At 38.4% G+C, this 20,868-nt stretch overlaps 1 protein-coding gene across 4 annotated transcripts in view; it reads right to left on the bottom strand.

The window, feature by feature from the left end:
- Positions 1-4,643: 4,643 nt before the first annotated feature.
- LOC137327353 (HMG box transcription factor BBX) overlaps positions 4,644-20,868 on the bottom strand; it is a 164,834-nt gene continuing 148,609 nt past the window's right edge. For 3 of the 4 annotated variants that reach the window (XM_067993059.1, XM_067993058.1, XM_067993057.1), the window contains 4 exons: positions 20,394-20,465; positions 17,581-17,769; positions 15,890-16,097; positions 4,644-14,297 (listed from right to left, as the gene is read on the bottom strand). In XM_067993059.1, the coding sequence (XP_067849160.1) occupies positions 14,210-14,297; positions 15,890-16,097; positions 17,581-17,769; positions 20,394-20,465 (557 nt within the window). In that variant the 3' untranslated portion in view covers positions 4,644-14,209. The remainder of the gene's footprint in view (positions 14,298-15,889; positions 16,098-17,580; positions 17,770-20,393; positions 20,466-20,868) is intronic. The other variant, XM_067993061.1, reaches the window with a different exon arrangement.

Consider the following 20,868-nt stretch of genomic DNA (forward strand, 5'->3'; position numbering starts at 1 on the left):
GGTTACAATTTTGTTGTTTCCAACTTAAAATAGGCATACCTTACAGTACTTCCTGTTAGGAGTATGATTTGACTCATTTCCACTGGAAACTTGTCTGATTACTCATGATGAAAACATGATGCTTCTTTTATATCATTCACAGAAGAGCTATTCATTGTGTGCCGGAGGTAACAGATGTCAATTTTGGAGAACGGGAATCCTAAATTTTATTTTGATTAAAAAAAACAAAATTCTGTGTGATATGCTTGCTGCAGAAGCGAACTCTGATTCATGTATAATGCTATTGTACCACCTGAATCATTTTGCAGTTTACAGATTTTTATTTGTTAAATGTGTAACTGGGGCACGGGGCGGTCTGGCTCCTCGAAAGGGCATTCCCGACTTCCTGTATGGCCAGTCCACCTCTGCTGGGGAAAACATGATTTGTGCATAGTAGAAATTGATTCTTAGTGTTGTCCTGATAAATGCAGGTCTGCAGTTTTACACCTTACATTGCCAGTCCTGTTACATGTGACCTTTATGTCATGCCCTATTCTGTGTGGAAGGAGAATACAAAACCACTAAATTTACATTATTGACAGGTGTATTTGCCAATAGCTCACAGAACATTTTGGATGGCATGATATCAGTTTTCTAAATCTACCCCTACAATGATTGTCATCAGGAATTGCATGGTCAGGACGTAAAGGTGCAGCTGTGGATGATGTTGGGAAATGCCGAAACCCCATGATGAATATATGCATTACACCAATAGGGGGCAGGATTGTATTTATGCAATGGCTGTGTTTGACACAAACAACAATGTCTTAATAGGGGTTGTTTCTGTGCTGAGAGTCACAAATCAATAAACTGTGTAATCATACTGCAGATAGTTTAGAAAGACTTGCATTTATATAGCGCCTTTCACGACCTCGGGATGTCCCAAAGCGCTTAGTGAAATAGCCATTTAGAACAAGATTAAAGACCTACACAACCGACCTACATAGTGCAGAAAGTAAGAGGCAGGCATTCTGCTCTACGCTATATCTATAGTGTCATTACAATTAGGACTGAGCTTATAAATGTGTGGGAATTGTAACTGATCAGTTAAATGCATTTAATCTTGCTTTCCTGTTCATTTTTTGATGTGTGTATATTTTAAGAAGTTCTTTTTGTTAAGTATATCGTTGTATATCCTTTGGATTGTCATACAATTATTAATAGCCAGGAAATGGATTCAACAACAACTCACCAATGTATAAAGTTAAAAATGATTTAAAATGACTAAAGTCTGAGGCATTCATGAAGATATGTGCAGTTGATTCATTAATCACCGCTTGTGGGGGAATCCAAAACTAGGGGCCATAAATATAAGTCATTAATAAAGCCAATAAGGAACTCAGGAGAAATTTCTTTAGCCAGAGAGTGGTTAGAATCATAGAAAGTATGGCACAGAAGGAGGCCATTCGGCCCATCGTGTCCGTGCCGGCCGAAAAAGAGCAATCCAGCTTAATCCCACTTTCCAGTACTTGGTCCATGACATTGTAGGTTACAGCACTTCAAGTCCAGATCCAAGTACTTTTTAAATGAGTTGAGGGTTTCTGCCTCTACCACCCTTTCAGGCAGTGAGTTCCAAACCCCCACCACGCTCTGGGTGAAAAAATTTCTCCTCGGCTCCATTCTAATCCTTCTATCAATTACTTTGAATCTATGGCCCCTGGTCACTGATCCCTCTGCTAAGGGAAATAGGTCCTCCCTATCCATTCCATCTAGTCCCGTCATAATTTTATACACCTCAAATAAATCTCCCCTCAGCCTCCTTTGTTCCAGAGAAAACCCCAGCCTATCCAATCTTTTCTCATAGCTAAAATTCTCCAGCACTGGCAAAATCCTCATAAAACTCCTCTGTACCCTCTCAAGTGTAGTCACATCTTTCCTGTAATGTGGTGACCAGAACTGTATGCAGTACTCGAGCTGTGGCCTAACCAATGTTTTATATAGTTCTAGCATAACCTCCCTGCTCTTATATTCTATACCTCAGCTAATAAAGGAAAGTATCCCATACGCCTTATTAACCAACTTATCTACCTGTCCTGCTACCTTCAGGGATCTGTGGACATGCACGCCAAGGTCCCTCACTTCCTCTACAGCTCTCAGTATCCTCCCATTTATTGTGTATTCCCTTGCCTTGTTTGCCTGCCCCAAATGCATTACCTCACACTTCTCTGGATTGAATTCCATTTGCCACTTTTCTGCCCACCTGACCAGTCCATTGATATCTTCCTGCAGTCTACTGCTTTCCTTCTCTCTACCAACCACACGGCCAATTTTTGTATCATTTGCAAACTTCTTGATCAAGCCCCCCACATTCAAGTCCAGATCACTAATAAATACCACAAAAAGCAAGGGACCCCACTGGAAACAGCCATCCACTCACAAAAACACCCGTCAACTATTCCCTTTGCTTCCTGCCACTGACCAATTTTAGATCCAACTAGCCACTTTCCCTTGGACCCCATGGGCTTTTACTTTTTTGACCAGTCTGCCACGTGGGACCTTGTCAAAAGCCTTGCTAAAATCCATGCACACATCATCAAATGCATTACCCTCATCGACCCTCCTTGTTACCACCTCAAAAAATTCAATCAAGTTAGTCAGATCCTTAACAAATCTATGCTGACTGTCCTTGATTAACCCGTGCATTTCTAAATGACGATTTATGCTGTCCCTCCGAACTAATTCCAATAATTTGCCCACCACCGAGGTTAGACTGACTAGCCAATAACTACTCGGTCTATCTCTTTCTCCCTTTTTAAACAACAGTACATTAGCAGTCCTCCAATCCTCTGGCACCACGCCTGTAGCCAGGGAGGATCGGAAAATGATGGTCAGTTAGAATGTGGAACTTGCTACCACATGGAGTAGTTGAGGCAAATAGCATAGATGCATTTAAGGAGAAGCTAGATAAGGGAGAAAAGACGAGGGAGGATATGCTGATAAAGTTAGATGAAGTGGGGTGGGAGGTGGCTCCCGTGGAGCACAAACATCAACACAGATCAGTTGGGCCGAATGGCCTGTTTGTGTGCTGTAAATTCTACGTAATCTCCATTTTCGAGCAGTCGCTTCTAGCTGTACTTCAGTCTTCAGTTAGGGGGCATAATGCACTGCGTCTTTGGCAATGCAGCTTTGTATTCAGCTAACAGTGAATGCAGCTTCGAAATGCAGGGCTGATCGTGGTGCTTTCTCGCGGTACATCAGATGAAATCAGTTAACTACAGCACAGTCCTCAAGTAATTCCACCAGTCAAACTACTTACTGAATACAGACATGTTCAAATTTCAGGTGGAGTGGGCAATGTATGACCTGCAGCTTCCGACTCCATCTCTATCACTGATGTGGAGATGCCGGTGATGGACTGGGGTGGACAAATGTACGGAGTCGTACAACACCAGGTTATAGTCCCAACAGCTTTATTTGAAATCACAAGCTTTCGGAGCTTTGCTCCTTCGTCACGAAGGAGCAAAGCTCCGAAAGCTTGTGATTTCAAATAAAGCTGTTGGGACTATAACCTGGTGTTGTACGACGCCGTACATCTCTATCACTGGAAGAGACAGGGCGTCATTTAGCATGGAAACATCGAAATTCACATGGCTGTGTGACAGTTCGGCTTTTTATGTTTTCCTGCAAGTGTTGTTCTGTTCAACTTTGGGAAAATTATATCAAGTAAAATTATATTGATGTTTGATATTGAGAAAAGCCCCTATGAACTGGTCAATGAGAAAGACTCGATTTATGTAACTTTGTGTGCTAACGGAAATTGTACATTATGTTCGCGCAATGGCTTAGGCAGAATACAGATTTTAAGATAATAAAAATGTGCAGTTTCAAAATGTTTCTGAATTCTGCAGAGTTTGAATGAACGCTTTACCCTGTCTTCACTTAAAGGATTTTCCATTTTCACAGGTTTGATTATATGGCATTTATCTTTTTTTATTATTCATTCATGGGATGTGGGCGTCACTAGCGAGGCCAGCATTTATTGCCCATCCCTAATTGCCCTTGAGAAGGTGGTGGTATGCCGCCTTGAACCGCTGCAGTCCGTGAGGTGAAGGTTCTCCCACAGTGCTGTTAGGGAGTTCCTAATTGCGTGACATCGGATCATGTGATCATGAGCACATGAACACCTCCATGACTGCCCTGTTGCAGGTGAAGGTTTAATTAAATTCCTGTGAACGCAAAGGAAGAGGCGATCAACGTAAATATGCAAACAAACTGAGCCAGGAAGGTCAAAAGAGGCACACAGACACGAACCGCCAACACAAAATACTTTTCTCCTGGGCTGCAAACAGCAGTGCTCAGGAGATCGTCCTCCGTTCCAGAAGAGTCTCAGACAATCCGGTGCTCAACATTGTGACAGAATGCAAATGGAAAAATGTATACCGACTAACATGGTCATTCTTTACCTTAGTGAGAACATACACATTAAGTATAAGAAGTTATATCAACTAATCAGTTAGTTGAGGGTAAATGAGGTCACGTTCTTTTAATGTCCTGCACAAGTAATTCAGTAGTCAGAATTAATTTTGGGTTGACTTTGATTGTAAATCAAGATTTAATTTTGGTTATAAATAATGATCACACTCATTTCTATAATACTGTACAATATGCTTTATTGCCTGCTAGGAAATAATGATAGAGAATAACACTGCAGCAGCATACAGCATTATAACAGAGGAAAAAGGAAATCTGTGTTTCAATCACAAAACTAAACAGACAGGCAATAAACAGTACGCAATATAAAATGATCATCTGTCAAATTATGCAACTTTTATATAATTAGTGGCTTTAAACTCTTAATTATCAGTAGTAAAATTTCTGAATTCAATTTCTACAGAGCATATTAGTAAGAAATATATAAGGGACTCTGCTCAAAGCAATACAAAGGAGCTATATACACAGGCACCTTCTGTTTAACAAGAACTGATTCTCATGTAATGGGGATATCCTAACATCACCAAGAATTTTGCTTCACTGAAATTACTCTTCTAGGAACATCAAAATGATAACCTACAGCAGTTACCATAAGTGTGTTTAACCAAATAGCTTACAACCACATTCACTCGGCAAGATTAAACTGAGGGTGACATTCAATCATACCATGTACCCTTTCAATTAATGTTCTGAACTGTAGTACACTATTGAACATTGTACAGCTAAAGGCTCTATGTCATCTACTTTGTTGCCTGCAACAAGAGAGAAAAGGCAAATATTTCAGTATCGTGATGATGTCGCTGAATATTAACGTCGTCACATCTGATCTGTGCATGCCTAATAGTGTACTGATCCTACAAGTAATTTAAAATGCCACTGCCACAGGAACCACAATTAGCCCTTTTCAGACATTGTGGGTCTACCCAGAACAAATCATGAGATGACACAGGGCCTTTAAGACTTAATTCTTACTGCAGTAGATCTCAATACTTCACACTTGATGTCAGGATTGCTCGTCGTTGAACAGCCAGCTCTTTGGAAGTGCGTTGACTGGGACAACAACATAATTTAAGAAACCTGTTAAACAAGTTTGTATAATAGGAACCAGGGCTGATCAAAAAAAATACTGGTCAGCCCTCCGCTTGTGACTTTTGGGTCTGTACAAACAGCCATCTTATGGGCAATGTAATTGCGTCACTAATCTGGCTACTCTGGTGAATTAAGTGATGTTGTAAAGTGTCTGATACATGAATTTGATTAAGGTAATTAGAGGTTTCAGCACCTTCCTTAGTTTTCAAACTGTCGATGGATAATTTGCAACCAAAACACTGCCAAAGTGACACTTTTGGTATCAATGGCTACATTTGCACATCTGAAACTCTATTTACATTTTACTGATATAAACAATTTGAAGTACGCGGATCAAAGGCCTCCAAAAACTGAATTGAAGAACTGCTGATTGTGATTTGTCTCATTAAAGGAGGAACATTTGCACAATTTTGGCCTGTTGCTGATGTAGTGTTAACATCAAAACCATTGGATCATTAGTGGACAATGGCCCAGTTCCCTGCACCATACACCCAAAAGATAGAATGGAAGTGAGCCAGTGGGTTCTTTCCAGCCTCCGGGAGCTACATCAATGAAAGTTCATTTGCTATGAATGTCCAAAGGAAGTGTTCCATACCTTTCCATGCATCTGTAAAGATTGGGCAGTTGACATTTCATTTAGGACCCAAAAGATGGTATGATAACAGCACTGTTTAAACAAGACCACCAATCTAGACTTCAATTGGAATCAAAAACTATGCGAACAGTACAAAAACAATAGAATGGATGTTAATTAATAAATCACAAGGAGCAACTCCAAACAACTCTTTTTTTTAAAAAAATGACAGAATAAACAATTAATCTAATTGAAGTTTTCTTAGGGCCCATAATTAATTTATTTCATCACAGATGGACATAAGACTGTAATGCACATGTAAACTGTCATTCAACAGATGCTATGGATGTGTAAAGTTTAAGCTGTGCAACTTTGCTCCTCTTTTTTACAAACTGAACACATTTTTACATGTAGTCTACTCTTAATTCAAAGTTGCTTAATTCAAATTATCTGATTATTCAATTTTTAAGCATTAAATTCCCACTCTGCTGTGTTATTTACATTGTTTAATTCAAAATATTAGCGAATTCAATTTTTTTTTAAGTGCAAAGAATGACTGAAATATCAGAAGAATGTATAAACCTCTGTCTGTTGGTATGGAACAAGTAAGTGGGGGTCTTCCTTTAAACAGTCTCAGAGTATTATAACCAAACCCCATAGGTTACAGTTCACATGTTTACAAAGATTAATGTTGGTCTTCTAGGCTGGTCAACATGGCTTTGGCTGTCTGCTGTAAACTAAGTATTCATATATCTGCCTTTTATTCTAAAGAAATATAATTCCTTTAATACTTCTTGTGAATCAGGAAACATCCCTGCATTTTTGGTATTAAATTTAAAATCAATTGTACATCATTACACCATTCCAAACCCTTCCCCCCCCAATCAAAAAAAATTAAATATTTCAGCCTATTTGTTGAACCACCATTTAAAAATATACTACTGGAATCATTTTGATAATTGGCCTAAAACAAATTTGAATTTATAAAATATGTAACTGCACCATACATTTGGTCAAAAATACAGGTGTATCGCTCAGCTCTCTGCAACCAATGATAGGCCACGTTCCATGCTTCTAATAGTGGGCTATGCTTTAGTACTGTACATCCTCGCTATTGTTATTTGGGTGCTCTACTACTGGTCTTGCTGCTTTGGCCAGGATTTGAACCTGTGACCAAAAGGGTATGACACAAACATATTGGCTGGTACACACAACTGGGTCAGTAGAGTTATTTTTCTTCCAAATCTATATTTTCCAAAAATTAAACTTTTTCTCAGTTCAGAATCAAATACTATGTAAAAAATTCTATTACGAAAGATCTCTAACTACAAGGTATTACTGCAGCAATTATAAATAAGACATCACCATAATAAAAAAGTTTAACTTTTGCAAAGCTGTCTTTGTTTCCAATTCCAATCCAAAAAAAGTTGAATACCTTACTAAACATTTTTAAGGCCAAATAAAAATGTCTCCTAGAATACACTGCACATTTTGAGTTTGTTAAATATGCCTTACTATAGTACGTAAAAAAAAATCTTTTTTTCCAAGTTATATTATCCATTCTGTTAAAATTCTAACTTCATTTAAAATAAACATCTACGATAAAAAAAATGTGCACATTAGATCTGAGTTAGGAAATTTCATCTGCAAAGCATATTCTCACAACCGCAATGAAAGTATAAATCAACATCCCAGGTTCAGTTGTCTGAATGAAACACTAATTACCTGGCAGTAATAATTTGTTGCTATTTCAGGTCATTATTTAGAGTATTGTTTAATGACAAACTTATTAACTCTCGGCTCAGCAATTATTTATTTATATGACAAGAGTTCCCAAGGTAATCTTTCGTTAACTGAGTGACTTGCCAACTTGTTCATAAACAAAATTAAATGGGATAACTGTTTACAATCAGAATTAGTTAAATTTCCAGTCTTCATATGTAGGATATGGAGTCACGCCTTTAAGACTGCTATGTTGTTTTGCCTCTTTTCTGTATCCATACAAGAGAAGAAAGAACTCCAAATACACACACACACAATGTCATTCTTAGAACCGTCACACCCAATTGCACTCAAGAATGGAAAAACCAATAGTAATCAATTTATTCAGGGGCTACAGTAAATTATCAGTTATATACTAAAGTTATACTAAAACCCTTAACACTAAAACCCTTAATCAGAATTTACTAGTATAAATTATTTGGATGCAACTTTTTAAATAAAACACTTACATCAAGGATTAGATTAATCGTTTCTATACATCAGACTATAACTGACTGGACTATTCCCATACAAAATAATGGAAATTCTTGAGCAAATGGGTTCATATAGGGTAACCAACTTATATTATAACTTTTTTTTTACTAAGTCTCTTGCAATTATGGTTAGTGTGTATTAGTGACCACTTCAGTAATACTTTAAACTTCACATTTTTTGACAAGCAAAGATATGACAGTAGTATGGGATTTTTTGTTGCAAACACTTCCCTGCAGCAGGCATCATTAACCATCCCTAAATGGCATTTGTTTTTAAATGTTTCCAAATGACTCTAAAGAAAGTTACATTAAAAAAAAAATCAAATTGTGACAGAATTCTCATTCTACCACAGGAAATGCTTTTAAAAAAGAACTTCCTGTTTGCAACTCAATTATCAGACACTTACAACAGTAATAAGCAGTTGGGCACAATCAAAACTGGTACTTTATCACATCCATCATCTCACCAACAGTTGCAGTTTGATTTCATTGTCCTTCAACAATTACCCAGTATATTCTTACAAAAAATAACAACTGACTGGGTAATTTTGAAAACTATCTTGCTGATAATTTCCTTCACCTCTAACCAATGTATTTAAAAAGATGGAGTGTGAAAGCAGATATTCTGAGCCCTTTGAAAAACAACATATCTCCTATAGTTTTAAATAAAATTTGCTTTCTTTAATCTAATACTTCATTTGTAAATGAACGGTTAGACATTTAATTTCTTCATTAGATGGTAGGAGATTACACTATATGTTGTAATGCTTGAGTTAGTGCATTTTATTGGTTTATTCTGTGAAAATTCAACACAGTTGCTATAACTAATAGTGTAACATGAAATACCGGGTGTCAAATGCAGATCCATGGGCCATTGTATTGGGTTAGTAACACTATCAATCTCAGCAACACCAGTGGGTGGAACAATTTAGAAGTCTTGCAAAACCATTATTATTTCCACACATTTAACAGGGATATTACAATAGGATTTTTTCCCCTGTAGTAATAACCTTTGCATCCACCTATTAGCTTAACCCTTAATGATATGGCATGCATTTTTGCATCAAAATAATGTCTGGTTGTATAGTTCAACAATCCTAATCTATAAATGCTCCATGGATACTTAACTTTGTCCAACTGTAATATTCAACATTAATAATTAAATAAACCAAATGCCATAAGATCAAAATTATACTTTTTGAAAACGGTAGTGAACGTTTAGTGGCCAAAAGGTTAATCTCCTGTTTGTTAAATTTCCATTGTCGGAATTTCTTCGGGGTTTCTGCTTTTTGGCGGAACCTTGTGTACACACGTACACAAGATTTCTATCAAACTTCCGCCTAAGTTATAGTGTCGGAGAAGGAGAAGCCTCGAGGAAATTTCTGTATCCATTCAAATGTGTGCAAGGTCAAAATTTTAGAGTCTGCTAACGTTTTGAAAAAGGAAAATAAATAGTGAGTCATTCCTGAAACACAACAATGCCCATCTTCCTGTCCATTTCCACATAACAATAGAAAGAATAGTAAATTCACTCTGTGGTAACTCTTGCTGTTCTCGCTGCTTCTGACACAATTTATAGTAGTGAAAACAGAAACAGTAGTATATATGTATGAATTATCAATTCTCCGTGTTGTCCACTCTCATCCGTGAATGTTAACGCTCTTCGGTGTAAGCAAATGGGCACACTCCCATAATAAGCACCAGGATAGCTGATACATGTTACATTACTGCTTTTAAGAACTCACACATATCTATGTTGGTGACCAAATCTTGGGGTCTTTCACATGTTAAAAAAAAGTGATATCAAGTGCAATAAGCTATACTTCAAAATAGTCACACTCTTGTTATAAATCAAAAAAAGATCATAGTTAAACTCCATATCCCACCTATCAATGTCATGGAAATGTCACTTAATGGTAAAGGAAACAAAATAAATGCAAAAATACAATGAATTGTATTCTACTTGGTCAGGCATAAAAAGTAGACATTTTTCTCATTCTCAACTTTTGTGAAAAAGCATTATGAACATTTAAATACAGTAACTTTTGTGTACTTTTTTCCATTTTTAAATATTAGCTAGACTTTGGGCAAAAGCTGGTTTCTACTACGAGGAAAAGACATTATTTCTAATGACAAGCAAACAATGACAATTGCACAAAACTTTAACAAAATGTTCATAACAGCTAGAGTGACAGAGAGTAAATGAAATATTGTATAAAACAGTCACAAAAGGATCGATCATGTTACCAGGATGGGCTGTTGCAGCTTTTACTTGTTAAGCCAGTGAAAGAGATGTGCAAACCCCAAATCAATTGAGAAACTGTCCTACCCATCTAGAATCTTCCAGAAGTTGAGTACAATGCAGACTTACTCCAACTAATTCTACAAAGGTTATGGCTATAAAAGTTACAATATGCCACTTTTATTTAATGAGCAAATGCCATTTTTTGCTTAAGTTTAGTTTAGACCCTGATTGCCCCTTTAACTAACTTTAATCAATTCAATATTAATCTTACAGTCCAGCAAGTGTAAACAGCAAATTTCAGAATCCTCTTGTAAATGAAAACAGTGATTTTGTTTCCAATTATAATTGTGCTCTACAGCATCAGTTGCTGGATAAATTAATGGTGAACTTCAGATGCAAGTTAGGGAAAGGATTTTTGGTGTACATGTTCACACTTTTTTGTTGAGACAAGTGTACCCATTTCCTGGTAGCCAGCAGTGCAGGTTAAAACTTCAAAATAAAGCATACCATCAATGCAGCCCCAGCTTTCTCAAGGTCCAAGTACCTATTTTGGTACTGAGACCTGAATAGGAGTTTTAAACAGGTGAATTGAGTAAGGAACCAATTTGGAGGGGCAGGGGGGTAAGTTCACCCACCTTTCCCAGTGATAATGATGTAGAAGGGCTGGTCCCTTATGTCACTCTCGGGTTTGCACATTCCCAGCCAAAACTATACCTCATTTTGTCAAAGAACTTGGCAGGTTAGCTCTCTGATTGATGTCTGGAGATTCAGGGAGTTGAATGCATCAGTTCTACCAGCCTGGACAGTGTTTGGATCTAGCTGATAGTTTTATTTGCTCCACTTTACTGTATCAAAAGCAGAAGTAGGAACTATAAACTGGCACAAAATGGCAGTGAAACCTGTATTAGGTTGCAAGTTTCCAATAATAAAAAGGTGCAAACCCTATTAGTAGAACTTTCCTAAGCCACTGAAATAGATGTTTACCTAATTTGAAATCGTGCAGATAGGTCTATCCAGCTTTGTGTGTTCTGCATACTTCTGCCAATTTACTTTCCTCCACATTTTTCTCCATGCTCTTTTTCTCCTGAAGGTAATAATTTATGCTGATGTATGGTTCTTTATATGCCTACAGCCCTATTATTCCCTCCTCCCCACCCCTACCCCGTGATAATTCTTTATGCGAATGCCGATGGGCTATTTGACTGTGGAGCCAGCACAGTTGAGCTCAATTCGATCTTCACCTGGTACCCACATGTATACATTTTCAGCAGGGGTGGGGTTACTGGAAAACCAGGAACCCTGGCTGATCTTCTCTGCGGTGCTGAGGACAAATGAAGGACCACCAGTGAAATTAATTGATGCAGTACAAGATCACAAATCAAAACTGGGATCTTGATGGTTTGTACCACCTGGCATCACATCAGGTGATTCATTTATCTACCAAGTCACAATGGAAACCTATTTTATGTCGGTTTAAAAAATCCTTTATATGATTAATATTTCCACCATACTATTTGTATTTTCTTATTCTTTGGGGCAAACACTACATATCTTCAAAGTGTCCATCTGGTGGCTCAGCTGAGGCCAAGTCAAGCTCATCCACTGAGGGTGAAAAAGCAAATTAAGCCGACATTGAAGGCTGGAATTCAAAGTTAGGCGTTTTGAATGAATCTATAACTGTCATCATAGATGTTGCATTAAAGAAGAGTGCTTGTATATCTTGAAAACCACAAATAAGTGTATTTCTCAAAACCACTGTCACATGCACCCTTCTGGATTCACTAATTCCATTTTTTTGGCCACCAATCTTTATTATGAAGCCGCTTGTTCTTAGAAGTTGAATATGGTTGTCAAATGTTTAACATTACAAATGAAACCTGCTATGAGTATGACCAATTTACCAAGAAATATTATACTTAGATCAGGACTTCTACTGAATAAGAATATGTTGATAACTTATTCTTGAAGTCAGACCATGCTTAGGTTTAACACGTATTTATCCAGGCTGCAAGATATATAGTGTATCAGCTAATTTTGTTTAGTTTAAACAGGAGCAACTAATACATATTCCATTATAACTGTGCCAATTCATTGTAGTTAACAGCTTTTTATTGCAAATTCCAGTCACAATCTTCTAAAAGAACAAAACATCTCTGAAATGTACTATTCCTTTCTGTGCTGCTTATAAAAAATGGATATAATACATACAGTACACTGAATAACCCTGCAGGTTTCCCGAAAATTAGACATGCTCTTACACAATCCATATCTGATGTTTGTTGGTGTCAAGAATGTTGAACTAACAACCATAATGCAGACAACAACTGGTGTTGTATTACTGTGACTTCACTGAACAGCTTAAGAACTGAGTTTGAGTGAGTGCTGATTACTTTACTACTCCTCAGATTTGTGCAACTGCCTTAAAACCTCCTTTACAGTCCCCAGTTGTTTTCCATTCTGGTAACATGATCTTCAACCGATATGGGAAGAAAAATACTTTGCATTCAAGCTAAGCAGTACTAAACATCAGTAATTCTAGCTGTTGGTCTGACAGAAGACTTTTTTTTTCTTTGTGCTGATATACTTCTGCAACCTGAAATAAAACCTGAATATCTCCTCTGTAATTTGCTGAATTAGTAACCCTACAACCATCATAATAATCATTCACTGTAAAAAACACAGCAGTGCAACAGTTGGGACCTAAAAAGCTTTGCAGGATTTCTGCCACTATTAGTGCCTAATTGCTTAAAAAATAAGCAAATTACTTTACACATCTTAACAGTATATTGGAAAACAGTCACGTCCAGTAAACTGGCCCAATGCAGGGTCAGTGAGGTTTAGCAAGAGAAAGCAAAAACAATAGGCATTAAGTCATTATGGAAAACAAAAACAAGCAAAATGATTGTGTGTGTATAACAAAAAAAATGGTACCATCTGTACAGAGGCAGATTGTGCTATTAAACTCAACTACAGATTAAGAGAAGTTTTCAACTAAATAACGGTGCTGGTGAAATAAAATTTCTTAATGCAATGGGCCAATGTAAAGAATCTTCAATAATATTTTTTCTTGCCACATCATTTGAGTGATCAGGCAGAAGTTCATGATTAAACAGTTTCTGTGAAACTCAAATCATAATATGCTTTTTTTAAAAAAAGGAAAAAGAGAGAGATTGACAATATCTAGTTACTAGCACAGTGCATCAGTGTTACTTGAGAAAAGCTAGAAGTTGCAGGAAACTCGAGTAGCTCACACTCTGATCACGTAGCGTGTAGCTGCAAGAATTGCCAGTAGGTTTCATGGGCAGTTGTTCTGTGTAACAGCTATTTTTGTTTAAAAAAACCAGGTTGTCTTCAGATAGGGAGCAAAAGCTGAAGAAACTGGTTTAGCCCCATTCGTGAATGTTTGATGCTCAAATTCTGAGCCTGTCTGTGGGGCTCTGCTGAGCCAGTGTCTCCCAGCTGTTCTGTGAGGAACCCAGCCATGGAAGGTGAGACTCCCACAATGCAGTCAGTATCAGGTCATACTGACCCATCTCCTGTGTTTCAGACTTTGTAGGGATACAAAGTAATAATGCATTATTGGTCTGCACAGGAGATAAGTACTGGGGTTTGTGCCATTTCCTTGGGCTGTCCATCATGGTTCAGAGAAACTGCACGCTGACCTCTGCAGATGAAAGAAACAATGAGAATCAATACAACAGATACAGACACTGACAAACAAGATAGCTTCACTGTCAGAACTTTAAAGTCCAGATTTTCCTGGGGACTTGCACTTTGTAGTGGTGTATCTACTGACAAGCTTTCTGTATTCAAATAAAATCAGATTGAATTTGCAGTGAAGTACCCAAACCATACCACTAGATGGTGCAAACAAACAAACACTGCATATACAGAGACAGATATGCAAAAATAGCCTGGCTTGAACAGGACTGTCACTCATTCATTCTGTCCCCATTTTTATCATACATCATAGAATCTTACAGCACAGAAGGAGGCCATTCAGCTAATCATGTCTGTGCCAGCTCTTTGAAAGAGCTATCCAATTCGTCCCACTCCCCTGCTCTTTCCCCATTGCCCTGCATATATCCAATTCCCTTTTGAAAGTTACTATTGAATCTGTGCCCTCCACCCTTTCAGGCAATGCATTGCAGATCATAACTCGCTGCATCTAAAAATTGCTCCTCATCTCCCCTCTGGTTCATTTGCTAATTATTTAAACATGTGCCCTCTTTTTACCAACCCCTCCTGCCAGTGGAAACAGTTTCACCTTATTTACTTCCTCATAATTTTGCACACCTTCCCTTAACCTTCTCTGCTCTAAGAAGAACAATTTCAAGTTCTCTGGTCCCTCCACATAGACTGGTATTATATAACACTTTGATTTCCTATTTTTATTCCTGAAGCAGCAAAACTTATGACAATTTGGGAAGCAGAGAAGAAAAATAATAACGGAAAAAATTGACAGGAAGTACTCACAGATGCCAGATTTGTAATATACTGTAGATATAGGGGGCAGTTTTATGACCTTTGCTCCCAGGGAACACCCATTTCTTTAGGCCCAAAAGTCAAAGGAATCCTATTTTATTGGATCTCTGTCCTCTTCACGCTGCCTTCAGATTTGTAGGATTTCTTGGAAGTGGGGGGGGGGGGGGGGGAGGTGAGGTGCATGGAGCTGGGCAAGCAGGAAGGGATGATCCTGGCCTCCTGCCTTTTTTTCTTGGAACATGGGTGCCCAGTGAAACCTGGCGCTTTGGCCTTCCCCTGGACCCCACAAACCAGAGGATCTCAAAAGGTCCTATGAGCAAGCCAAAGACTGGATGGTAAGTTGGCACTTCAATTTTCTCCACCACCTCCAAAATATTTAAAGCTGTGCCCGGTTGAGGAAACATCAGTGCTCCTGTGCACTTTGGGTACTGTGCTCCTGTCCAGCACCAGTCAGAGAGGGAGGCTAGAAAAATCCACTCCATAGTATGGGCAGGTAACCAAAGAAATAGCACTAAATATAGTACAATACATTGTCATTTTTTAAAAAAATTAACCGAGGACCAGTGTGATTAACTAGTTTTATTTTAAAAACAACTTGTGTTATAGTAAAGAATTGAATGGTTTTACCATGGAACCTAGTTCTTGTCCAATTTATTAGTATAATCTTCATAATTTGTGAGCAATTCCTCTTCCTAAAATTAAAACAACTATTCTGCAGTTACTCACCAAGTACTCTTTTATAAAGTACCAGTAACTTATTAGTCAACTCACCTGTGCGCATTCTCCATTGCTGCAACCTCTGCCAACGCAGCTAAACTGAAGAATGCTGGGATAGCAGATGCAGTTTGCACGTCTGGTGAAATACTGGACGCCTGCTCAGTTTCTGAGCTACTGTAGTTGACTCCACTAACAAAAGTGTCTGTCTTTAGTGGCTGTTTTTTCTTCTCCTGCTTACATGGCATCTTCTCCTTTGTTAGATCTGCAGAAATTAAAAAGCAATTTTGAGGTAGGGATTATTGAAAGGGAAAAATACATTAAAATGTCAGTACATTTAAAAATAAATTACTTTCATTGCTTTATTAAGTTATTCCACTCCATGCATCCATCTTTGACTGAGGGTAGACCTGGCTTAAGGTCTCTGCCAATGGTACGGTGTAGCGAGCCATTAGGCCACACGATACATGCAAGGAGACCGGGTGACTTGGCCTGCTCATTATCTATTCTTGTGGGCAACTGCCTCACTTCTCATTACTACTTATACACGAGATCAGGAACTCACTATGAGACGAATCGTGGGCACAAACCTTTGTCCTACCACTTGAAGATAGAGGACTAATTACCATCAAAAAATATTGTGGAACCATCTTAAGAGTTACTAGGTATAGGGAGAAGTTGGTACACTTAAGGTGCAGTTATAGTTCTACCTTCTGTTGCTGTTTCCATGGAATTCCACTCCAACCTGACTCTAGAGCACTTTGTATAAGACCCTTTTGGGAGACCTCCTGGGCATTTATAAACTTAAACAGGGCTTATTAAATGTTTTGAGAAATTAAGTGCGCTTGCCTGGGCTCTCAATACGTTTAAAAATTTACCGGTTGGGAACAGAGCTCTGCATGTATGTGTAACACATACGCATAAACACACATAGGCAAAGTTCTCTCTTATCCATTCCTGTCAGATACTGGGTGCAGTCTTTATGGTACTGGACTAGCCACCCAGAGATTCCAATCTGGTAATTTATTGGCTAGCACCAGAACAAATGACCTTGACAGCTGCCAGATTGTTGTAAAATTCCTACTGCTTCATTAATGTCCTTCAGGGAAGGGCACCTGCCACCACTATCCAGTCTGACCTACATAAGTCGAGTCCACACTACTTAATTGACTCTTAATGCCCTCTCAAGTGGCATCAAGCTATTCAATTGTACAAACAAATCACTAAAGGAAAGTCCATCACCACCTTGTCAGGGCAACTTGGGATGGGCAATAAATGCAGCCTTGCCAGTGTCATCCACATCACAAGAACAAATAAAAAAAATAAACAAATAAGGTGCTGCATTTGTGAATCAATACTGTAGCTACTGATTTGAGATCAACAGCTAAGTATACTCAAAGCCTACATGTAATGTATGTGTAATGCACTCCTGCACACAAACACACAGAAAAGATCCAATCAAAATTAATTTGAATATTTTACAGAAAATTAAAATATGGTTCCAAATGGAAGTTGGTATCATAGGTTTTAATCAGATCCAAAATTAATACAGTAACTTCACTACTAATGGAGGTTTCTGGTGTGCTTTGTGTATAGTGATCTGGTAGAATAAAAGGATAGTAAATAAATTTATTACGAACCAAAATTCCCATTCAACTGTTTACCAGACATCAAGATCATGGAAGTCCAGTCTCTAGGAGTATCACTGTCCACTTTTATAAGAACACACACGCATGATGTGTACTCACCCCCTGCAGGTGACAATCGGCCATCAGCTGTTCGTATTAAGTGTGTTATTTTCGTTTTTCTGGCCTTGCGCTTTTGGCTGCCAACAAGGGGTTCTTGTGTCACTGCTGTTAGCGGGCTGCTTGGAACTGATGGTGCATGGTCCACCTTCTCCGCATGTTCCTCATTGTTTGTATCTTGTGGTGCTATGGCTGAAATATGAGAAACAAATAAGTTGAATTACCAACACACCACCACCAACGCCCAAAGATTCCTAATCAGTTGTGTCTCCCTCACTTGATCTAACTCTGTCAGTTTACCATTTATTTAGAGTACTTTGAACAAATGAAAGTGGTCTATATTGCTAATAATCTTTACTTAGTGTCTCCAACAGAAGAAACTATTTGATCTAAAAAGTATACATTATGTACACATTAACAGGAAATTCAGTCCATTGTATAAATGTTTTGCATGTGTAACCTCACTATCCAATGACATCACCGTAAAATATCGAGATGGGAAGCCAGGAATTTGTAGAATTCTTTTTCCTAGCTTCCAGGCCGATATTAAAATCCTTCAAAATTCATTCTATATGACACAAACATATGCCAAAAACAAAGGATTGTTACATCCAGGAAATCTTTTGAATTTGAAGGGAAGCCATATACAGTGTATGCAATATCAGTGGCCTTGGTACAATTGATTGTAGATAAGCACTTAACTGGCTGGATGTTTAGAACTTGTGTTGTACCTAATGCCTTCCTATATGTATAACAATTTCTAAAGCCAAATTTAAAACTTAAATAGGTTTTTTAACATAATACTTAGCACAGTACATTCCAAATTTCTGAACAGTAAAAATGTGATCACTTTTATACATAAGGCTTTATTCAGTGCTTTATATTGTTTGTTAGAATGAGTTGCTGAATAATTAAATGAACTGCGGTATAAAGATTTGCAATGCTGCTTTATGGAAAATTAATGATGCTCTTATTGAATTTAACTGAATATTAGAAACTATTAATGGCTATTCTAACTGGAGGCTGAGACATTATTGAAGACATTTGGTGGTTTGTCTCTAATAGAAATGAAACGTGTATTTTTGCAATAGGATCGGCACAAGATGGCGTCTTGGCTGCGCAAGCACGTTTCCAGCCTGATGTGCGCTGGACGCCATCTTGGTATAGGAGTTAGCGCATGCGCAAATACCGAACGCCAGCTGCATATAAAGTAAGGAGAAAATGGTTACAATCAGTCTGCAATGCTGATTTAAAGTGAAAGACACCATTTTGGTATTTAACGCTCAACCCAACGCACAGTCTTAACCCCGACCACCTGAATGTGTCTGAGTGTGCCTGGAGGACCCCCACCAGCGCTATTTAAAGGTACCATGCAGGATTTACAGGTTAGTGGCTGGATTATTGCTTCTGGCTGCAGAGACATTTGTAACTGTTTTAGAGGTCTCCTATACTTGAATACTAAGACGCGGGGACATAGTCTAACACTTAGAGCCAGGACGTGCAGGAGTGAATTTGGGAAACGCTTCTACACGCAAAGGGTGGGAGAAGTTTGGAACGCTCTTCTGCAAATGGCAATTGTGAATTCTAAATCTGAAATTTCTGTGAACCATGGGTATTAAGGGATATGGGGCTAAGGCGGGTATGTGGAGTTAGGTCACAGGTCTGCCATGATCTCATTGAATGGCAGAACAGGCTCGAGTGGCCAAATGCCACTGCCACTTGCTACCTCCTGATATGCGCCACCTTCTCCTGCAAGAAAGCGGGACGTGTGTCTGGGTGATGTGCCTGTCAGTGATAGCTGCCAGTGTATGTGGCCTGTAAATTGTGGGTGGGTGGCTTGTAACAGTGGCAATGTGTAAGGGTGAGAGGAAGCATTTGATTGGAAGAGTTGAGTACTGATGGTGAGGTCTGACATGCAGATTGGAGGATGTGATATTTAGTAGTGCACAACCTTTATTCAATGTTTTAATATAATTCATCAGTGTGCAAACATAGGGACGGGACCTGCATCTGTGTTTTACGTGTATGATATCTGATCTCCGCTCAGACTCCGTGCAGACTGTTATTATTAGTCAATAACAGGTACTGTCTACCTTTAAGAGATTTTAAGAGACATCCTCCCTTTAAGAGACTGGGGCTCCAGCTGCTGGTGGGAAGTGTGAATTGCATTGAATCGACGAATTTGAACGCAGCTTGCAGGAGAGTACTGAGGCAGGATGAAGTTCTCGTCCTACCTGTGCAGGGGCCATTGGCGTGGGTTAATAGCAGATCATGCTACCTATGCCCAATAATAGGCCCTATCGAATTTTTCCCCCTTAGTCTCAATTAGTGGCCCATGATTAGACCAGGGCAATTTGTTAGGTATGCTGATGTAACAGGTTGCAAAAAAAAAATTTTATTGCAGTAATCCATTTACTGACTGATCCACTTCAAAGTTAGTGTAACCTGTTCCATAGTTATTGTAATTTATGATCATTGTAATTTGAAGAGATTAGCCAGATATGATTACCATGGGTTTAATTATATTCCAGCAGACTGTTATGTCACAATATACAAGTCTCACAGGTGCACTTCAGTCATTAGAGACAATTTTACATACATGCTTTGGTGTATGTAACATCCTCTGTGAACAATTAAAAAGTTTTATGTGATATTTCCGTCCATGCTTCGTTATGTGCACATCTGTAGTTACAGCTCTTACATGGAAGCTTGACAATGCAAAACCTCTGAAAGGATTCGAGCGGAGGCGACCTCTTCCCTTACCCCCTCTCCCCATCAAAAAAATACTAAATAGCAAAATCAACCTTTATTAGTACCTTTATCAGTTAAATGATGCGTCTCCTTTTGGTGCTTAAACTTGCTGACTATTTTCTGAGATGGAGATGATCCTAAAAAAAATAAAAATATAAAAAAAAATGCTGGCTTTCACCAAATGGGTACCTGATGCCAACAGGATACATTGTAATCCCATAATCTGCTCCAACTAATGGAAAATGAAGGTACAGGTATGCCTTACACTACTTCAATCAGTGTTGGCACACTGGTCACTTTCAGTACAAGGACAGTATATCTGCTAACTTTTTTTGTAGAATTTATGAAGGAGGTGGTGGTGGTGACAGCAGTAGTGGCAGTGACCAGGTGTAAATATACACATTTAGCTGACTCTGAATAGGTCTCAGGAATGGCACAAAAGCAGTTGCTCTGACCACATCTGCCATCATAGTGGATAGTGTTCCAGAAAAAGTGAGCACCGTCTGCACTTAAATACTGAGAGCAAGTCTCCCTAAATTA

This window comes from Heptranchias perlo, chromosome 11, assembly GCF_035084215.1.
Source record: "Heptranchias perlo isolate sHepPer1 chromosome 11, sHepPer1.hap1, whole genome shotgun sequence".
Taxonomy (NCBI): Eukaryota; Metazoa; Chordata; class Chondrichthyes; order Hexanchiformes; family Hexanchidae; genus Heptranchias; species Heptranchias perlo.